The following is a 7,520-nucleotide window of genomic DNA, read 5'->3' as shown; positions in this document are numbered from 1 at the left end:
CCATACTTTCATCCTTCCTTTTGGAAGCAGCCCTGATTTCAAAGCAGTGTAACATTAGACTCCTTATAGGTGTCATATTGGTCACCTCATTAAAATAGTCTATTAGCTCAACAGGTCTACAAAACATAACAGACTTACCCCATTCCCCCTGAAGAATTTAAAGGACTAATGCTCATGGTACATGATTATGAAATTAAGGGAGAAATTAACTCTGTCTAAGGGGAGGCATGCAGTTAAATGGCACTAATTTGTGCTAAATGAGGAAGCGAAGCATCTGCATGTGCAGGCATGTTTTTATCTAAAACTGTACCGATAGCTTAGGAATATTTACAGTTTGCTGTATCATAAAAAAAGATTTACTTACAAATACAATAAAATTTAGCCAAATTCTTTATTGAGTATTTCTTTCAAGACAGAAATATAAAAGCACATCAGATGTTTCCTCTTAAACTTTGCTTTGCAGAATTAAGGCACTTTGAACATGTTTTTTCTTACTCCATGAGTAATTGTTTTCCAACTTTCATTAACAGAGTAAACAATTTTTATGAGTACAACATTAGAGTTATGGAAATGATATAATTTACAGACAACTCCACATCAGTACCAGACATTAGCAAAGCATGATTTGATATAAAAGCTTTTAGACCTTATCTCATCTTTGTGACACCACTTTCCATGCAGAGTTAATTGTTTGCATGCAGTTTATTTATCCACTTTAACAACCAAAAGACATACTTAGGGAAAATTGGGAAACCTTCCTTTATCAGGAATGATTTTTCATATAAATAAAGTTCAATCTGGTCTCAAATACATTTTAGGAAGATCATAACATTTTTTTCCCCTTACTGAGAGCATCCATAAGCCATATTTACCATATGACATCTGGATATGCAATGTAGAACAAAGAGAGATACACTGAATATAAGGCTTATTTCTCTGTTTAGAAAAGGTAATGTTATCCATTTCACTATGACAATAAAACATGACAAAATCTGACTTATAAAGGACATACAATTCTACTGAACCAAAAGTGCTATGTTAACGCTCATATTTCCTTACAACACTCATTCTAAAAGTCACCTGAGGTGATTTTTTTCTAGAAATGATCTGATTTCATTTATATTTCTTATTTAGTGGAAATAAAAATAATTAAAAAATATACATTCTGCATTGTTCCCTGCTGTTTTTGAATCCAATCCTGCAAACATTTACTAACTGATTTAGGAGCGAATCCTGGCTCTACAAAAGTTGGAGAAAGTTTTTCTTGTGCCTCCAGCAGTTCCAGGATTCCTCCTTGCATAACGCTTACTGTTAAGAGCATTTATAGCACCTCCAATGGAATACCCCTAGTGAGCATTATGCCAGTTGTAAGCATCTGCATTTTCACATCTTTTTGTGGATTCATGGTTCAGTTTACATTATTATACAAAACACAATTTTTTCTATTGTTCTTTTTTTTTTTTCTTTTTTCTTTAAAAAAAAAAAAAAAATCTTTTGGTCTCCAAGACCACACTGTTTGTTTGTAATTCTGTGGATTCTATCTTGAAAACCTTCTAAGAATAAGCTAGTCTTGTCCTCCTTCTTGCTGATCCCCCTGGAGAAAAAAAATGAAAAGAAAATATAACACGTAATTATATGTGATATAGTTACTGTTTTTACTGATGAAATGAAGAAAGAATGAAGATTGACACTAAATCTTTCCCCGCTCTGCTGGCAGCTAGGGAATTACAGTTGTCTCTCAGTCTCTCAATCAACTCAGATAGTGTGGAATCCCTGCGTTACAAATCCCACAGTGGGTAATCCTATAGTGTCGTTTTCTTGGTTAAAGCTGGGACAGTTATTTTCTTCAGTGTGTCTGGCATAATACTATGTTTGGTTTCAGAAGAAAACCTATTGATAACATACCTATGTTTTAGCTGCTACTGAGACAAGGAAGATTCAGTTTTCCAGTTTCTCTTAGTGTCCTGACACCAAGAAATCTGGGAAGCACAAGAAACTGGGAGGGGACAAAACTGGGACAGCTGACTTAAAGGGATATTCCATACCAAAAGGATGTTCCATAACACATAGTGTAATGCAAAAAAAACCCTACTGTGGGTGGGCAGACCAGAGGGTGGGCAACCACTGCTTAGAGACTGGTTGGGCATCAATTGGCAGGTGGAAGGAAATTGTGTTGGGCATTACTTGTTTTATATATATGTATATAAATATATATATTATCATTCCTACTGTTATTTCTATTCCTTTCATGTTTTAGTAAATAGTTTTTTATCTCAGCCCATGGGTTGTGCATTGTAATTTTTTTTTATTTTTTTATTATTATTTTTTTTCCTGATTATCTCCCTCATCACACAGTGAGGTAGGAGTGAATTAACAGTTGTTTGCTGAGCTGTCTTCTGGGTTAAAACGCAACAGTCCTTTTCACAGTGCTAGACTCCAGGCTTTGACAACTTAATTCTATTCCAATACAATGTCTGAACAAAGCACATAATAGAAGTTCTTTCAGATAGAAATACATAAGTTCCATCCCATTTCACCTAGAATGTACCAGGGGAAAATACTTGAACTATGTTAAGAGTTTTTAACACATGCTTTGCTTTTACCTTGTGTCCTTTTGTTTGCTTGTACTTTCCGTACAGGTGCTTCTAGAAAATAGAAACGTTTCAGTCAGAAGTTATTTTTAAGAGCTAGTTCATTACAAATGTTGGAAATCCATTGTAGACTTCTAACATCTTTTTAAATGTTTTTAAATGAATTAAGGACTATGTTAGGTTGTCATGTTGACTCAGTCACCTGAAAGATGAATGCCAACAATAAATACAGTTTACACATTTCCATCATTTGTATTCATGCATAGAATTCTACCAACATTTCAAATATATTTTTATTTTTTTAGCACTGTGAACTGATCCATTATTCACACTGATCTTGTGTGAATATTTGCATGACATGGACATTGGCCAGGACATTTTGCTCAGACAAAAGCTATCTGATGCTGACAGTGGGGTGTGAACTCAGATTAATGCACTATTTGGGACTCAGCCTCAACTTTTGGCAGAGGAAGTTCAGGTCTGATTGCAGAGTACTGCACTGACATTTCTTCAGGAATTACGTATGAACGATTCACTTGAAACTCAGATATGTTCACATTTCCAGATGCAATTAGACTTGATGTGAAGCTTCACTGAGAGCCCACAGTATCATTTCACTGAGATACAGACTTTGCCTTTTTTTAGCTGAGGCTAGATGGTGTGCATTTGTACCAAGTTCTTCAGCATCTTGAAAATGAGAGCACGTGGCCCATGTAAACTTGAATGTTCTCAGGTAAAGCCCCGTGGTCAAAAATCATACCTTTCAGGCAATAGTTGAGTTCCCTGTATGCCTTATACTTCTCAACACTGAACACAACAAATAACTGGTGCACCTTCAGCATTTGGTGTAAACTTCAAATTGTAAAAAGTGTAAAACCATATAGTTTCTACGAGTTTGAAGCTCAAAAGCTGACAGAAAGAATACATTCTTACTCTGCATCATGAGAATTAAAATTGGAAAAGTACATACATAAAAACACAAAAGAAACCCAAAGCGCACTACTTTTTAATTAGGAACAATGATCACCAGAGGGGAAAAAAAAAAGAAAAAAAGAAAAAAAAAGATTGTTAGACTTGAAGAATTAATTCCTGGCATATACCCAGGCTGAACATTAGTTGGCTCCTCATGTTGGGCCTCAACACCATTCAGCTTTTTAAAAATAGGATGCTTCCTTCACTAAACAGCAGGATGAAAATAGAGACCCTGTGATATTTACTCATGCCCAGAGGTTGCATTCCCTCCACCCCACTCTTTTACTAAGTTGAGAATCCAACAGATCACAATGACAGATCAAATTAACATTGACAAGAAATATCCCATGTTAAAAAAAAAACAAAACAACAAAAAACTCACGTGGTCTTCTTCTGGATGTGCTGCTTAGAGAAAGGTGCATGTTCCTTCAAATGTTTCACCTACTCTTTGTGGTTTAGGTATTTGCTCTTGTCTACTATGCCTACCAAATCTTTTGGTTACTTTCAGACACAAGATAAGCCTCAACAATTTCCCCTGTAGTGTTAAAAAATTATTTTCCAAATCAAACATAAAACTCTTGTTAAAATATTGACTTCAGACCTAAGTAACTTTTGTGAATAAATACTGTAAATCTGCACCCAGAGTGATTACTTCAGACAGAGGAGGCCTACGTGATATTGCACTTTTAGACAAACTAACCTTCCAAATGGACTTTCTTGATTTCTCTCTCGATAATCTGTGGTTCTCCCTCAATTACTTTAGTAACCTTGGTGTACTCAGTTCCAGCTATGATAAGCATTAAAAACAAATGAGTTAAATCTGGGATAGGATAAAATAGAAAACTTCAATGGAAAGAATGTCATTTTAGGAGTGTAGATGTATGCAGGCCACAGTAACCATGCTGTAGTCTTGCTGATATCCTTGGTCCTGATACAGGTGATTCCTTCTCTAGAGCTGTCAATAATTCATCACAACCTTGGCTTTTAGGTTGTTACAGCACAGACTGCCAATTATGTTAAGCAGCACTGTACATTACATGAGGTCAATTAAAGCCCATCTTTTAAATTAGACAGAGGGAATGCATCTATTTTTGTCTGGACTCAGACAAAAGTTAAGTACTTCAGAAATTTTCAGGAAAACAAGTAATTTGATGTAGACGAGAGTAAAAAAGCATTACTGCTATTATAACCAACAGCCATAAAGTACTGTGTGTATCTGCTTTTATTGGCTGAAGGTATGGGTAAGATATTGTCATGGCAGCTTAGGGTAGCTGACTGGATGGATAAATCATGGAAAAGATAGAAAAAAAATCAGATTAAAACAAGAGCTTGAAATCTGCCTATATGCTACATTCTTCCAAGCAGGATGCTTATGCAATCTAACATATAATAGCAAGGAAAAATAGCAAGAATTCAAGAGACAGTATTGTCTTTTCTAAGTTTACAGCAGATAAATTATTTCTCACTTTTCATATCTATAGGATCACTGTAATACTTATCTTTATGGACTGTGCATATTTAATTGTATACCTCTGTAGTGGAAGATTTTGCACATTTCTGGGGTAAAGTTTACACATCATCTTCATAGACTGTTTGGGACCAATGGAACTTAGTTTGATATACTTTTTCTCATTTTCAAATTTCACTTAAACAGTCACCACTGAAACAGGCATCTGCAGAGAGTAACTAATAGTTGGCATGATTAGGACAGGGTACAATGAAAAACCCTCTGGAATTTCATACGTCTCTCCAATGACTGATGACTAATCCTGTCTAGAGCAGTAGAGCTAAGATTTGTTTCTTTAAAACAGCAGAGAGAAATATGGTAATCAGTATTCACATCCATATCTTGGCTCATCTATAGGACTAGTTGCATTATCAACTAGCATGGTTTTGTTTGATGGATAAATTACTGTCTCTCAGCCATCACTAAATTTTTACCTGATGTTTAATTCACATACACAGAATGATGTTTGCAAAGGGCTAGTAGATTTAGTTCTGTGAACACGTGGCTGAACTGTGAGCTAATTTGGTGGTATTTGAGTTAGTAAATTGCTATAAAGTGAACACAAAATGAATTGGATTCAGCTAATTTATGCTAAGAGAAATATTCATGAACACTGTTCAGCTTCTCACCTTCACTAAAAACAAAATACTTGAATTCTCTGTTTTATTTTCCATTGCTATTATAGATTGTTATTTTAATCTATATATTAAGCAGAGAACATTCCCAATTCATAGATAAAGATTAATTTCATAAGCACAAGTTCTTTCACCAGTTTTCTACATCTACTGTTTACATACTGCCAAGACTGTTAGAATCAGAAGAGAAAGAAGGAAAGAAAACCATTCCTTGGAATGCTATATTTGAAAAGAATAAAAGTTAATGCCTCGATATCCATCACCTGTAAGCACTGGAAGAGGGATGATCAACATGCCTTTGCTTATTTCCTTGAGGGCAATGAACATTTGTTTCGGGACAACTGATGAGTAAGATACATTTGTCCTATTATGATACTTTGGATTTCATAGCATTTTCCGCAGATTGAAATTTGCTGATGAAAAGAGTTCAGACCTAGTGGAATAAATCTTCATTGCTCTCCTAGGTTTTAATTAGACAGCTTTTTAAAGACTGAGAAGACAATGAAAATATTTTTGTGACTGATAACATATCAAAATTGATTAACCAAATTTGGCACTTAGTCAGATATCTGACACTTCATCATAGAGCACTGCACTTTTTTTTTTTTTTTTTTTTTTTTCACCAAAATTTCACTTCTGATAGGTCAGTCTTTAAAAAATGTTGAGCTGAACGTATCTGAGAGAGGTTTCAGTTGTCATAACCTGTTGCAAAAAGGTTAGTTGTAAGACACCGAATTACCTCCCTGCAGAAGTCTTTTGATTTCTTCATCTTCAAGTAAATGACCATCACCTTCAATAAATTTGGTCACCTTGGTAACCTCTGACAGGATACAGGTTATGGCAAAAAATTGATTTACAGCAAATACATGACAATCCTTTAACAGCACGTAATCAAATTTATCATGTTACAGAGTTTTGTTGAATTACAAATGTCATCTGTGATGATATTAAGCTCCAAGCTAAACACTGAAAACACCATTTTGCATGACAAGTATAGCTTACTATATGTTACAGAAGATCAGATTTAGAGATTTCTTAGTTTCTGAGGCATAATCTCTGATTTTGTTGTATGAGCACATTTGAGGAAAACAAAATACACATTCAGTTATTACTTAATTAATATCATGCTGGGTTTTTGTGTTTTATTTATTTATTTATTTTAAAGAAGATAAGGATACTAACCTTCCTCAAGCAATCTCTTTAAATTTTCTTCATTGTCTGTACCGCCTGCAGTAATTCTGGTATATTTTATTTCTGGACCTGAAACAAAGATGTATAAAACAGGGACTTCAATTGTACATAACAGTATTGTCTTTTATGTTCCTGCAACAATGTCTTTCCCTTGCAGCTTTTCATGCAGACAGTATTGTTGCTACAGCATTCAAATTGATATCTATCACGGGGATCAAAAGTAATTTATACTTTTTAACTCATTTCAATTTCTGTATAGATTCTAGAATTCCTAAACATAAAATCTCCACTGCAGGTCAAACATAACTGAAATGGGTAAAAGGAAAGACTGAAATTTACAGAGGGAAAAGATGAGGAAAATATGTTATTCAGTTCTATTCTACATTAGTACAAAACAAATGCCTGCCTAGTAGGTGTTAGAAAAATACAGACTCCCCTTACAGAGAAACAAAGTATTATTATTATCATCATTATTTCTGAAATAAGTGTCAAGGAATCCTGAGATGAGATGCAAAAGTAAGCACTAGAGGTCTACCGTTGATGAAATGAAGGCTGCCTGGAGGTATACAAAAAACACAAAAATTCACATACATGCACACGCCAAAAATTAATCCTAAAATAAGA

At 34.6% G+C, this 7,520-nt stretch overlaps 1 protein-coding gene across 11 annotated transcripts in view; it reads right to left on the bottom strand.

Moving 5' to 3' along the window:
• Positions 1 to 1,478: 1,478 nt before the first annotated feature.
• POSTN (periostin) overlaps positions 1,479 to 7,520 on the bottom strand; it is a 30,034-nt gene continuing 23,992 nt past the window's right edge. For 4 of the 11 annotated variants that reach the window (XM_072361425.1, XM_072361424.1, XM_072361428.1 and 1 more), the window contains 5 exons: positions 6,888 to 6,965; positions 6,445 to 6,525; positions 4,264 to 4,350; positions 2,604 to 2,645; positions 1,479 to 1,594 (listed from right to left, as the gene is read on the bottom strand). In XM_072361425.1, the coding sequence (XP_072217526.1) occupies positions 1,554 to 1,594; positions 2,604 to 2,645; positions 4,264 to 4,350; positions 6,445 to 6,525; positions 6,888 to 6,965 (329 nt within the window). In that variant the 3' untranslated portion in view covers positions 1,479 to 1,553. The remainder of the gene's footprint in view (positions 1,595 to 2,603; positions 2,646 to 4,263; positions 4,351 to 6,444; positions 6,526 to 6,887; positions 6,966 to 7,520) is intronic. The other 7 variants (XM_072361433.1, XM_072361429.1, XM_072361426.1 and 4 more) reach the window with 3 other exon arrangements.

The sequence above is a fragment of the Excalfactoria chinensis genome, chromosome 1 (assembly GCF_039878825.1).
Source record: "Excalfactoria chinensis isolate bCotChi1 chromosome 1, bCotChi1.hap2, whole genome shotgun sequence".
Classification (NCBI taxonomy): Eukaryota; Metazoa; Chordata; class Aves; order Galliformes; family Phasianidae; genus Excalfactoria; species Excalfactoria chinensis.
This window is presented reverse-complemented; position numbering and strand designations above follow the sequence as displayed.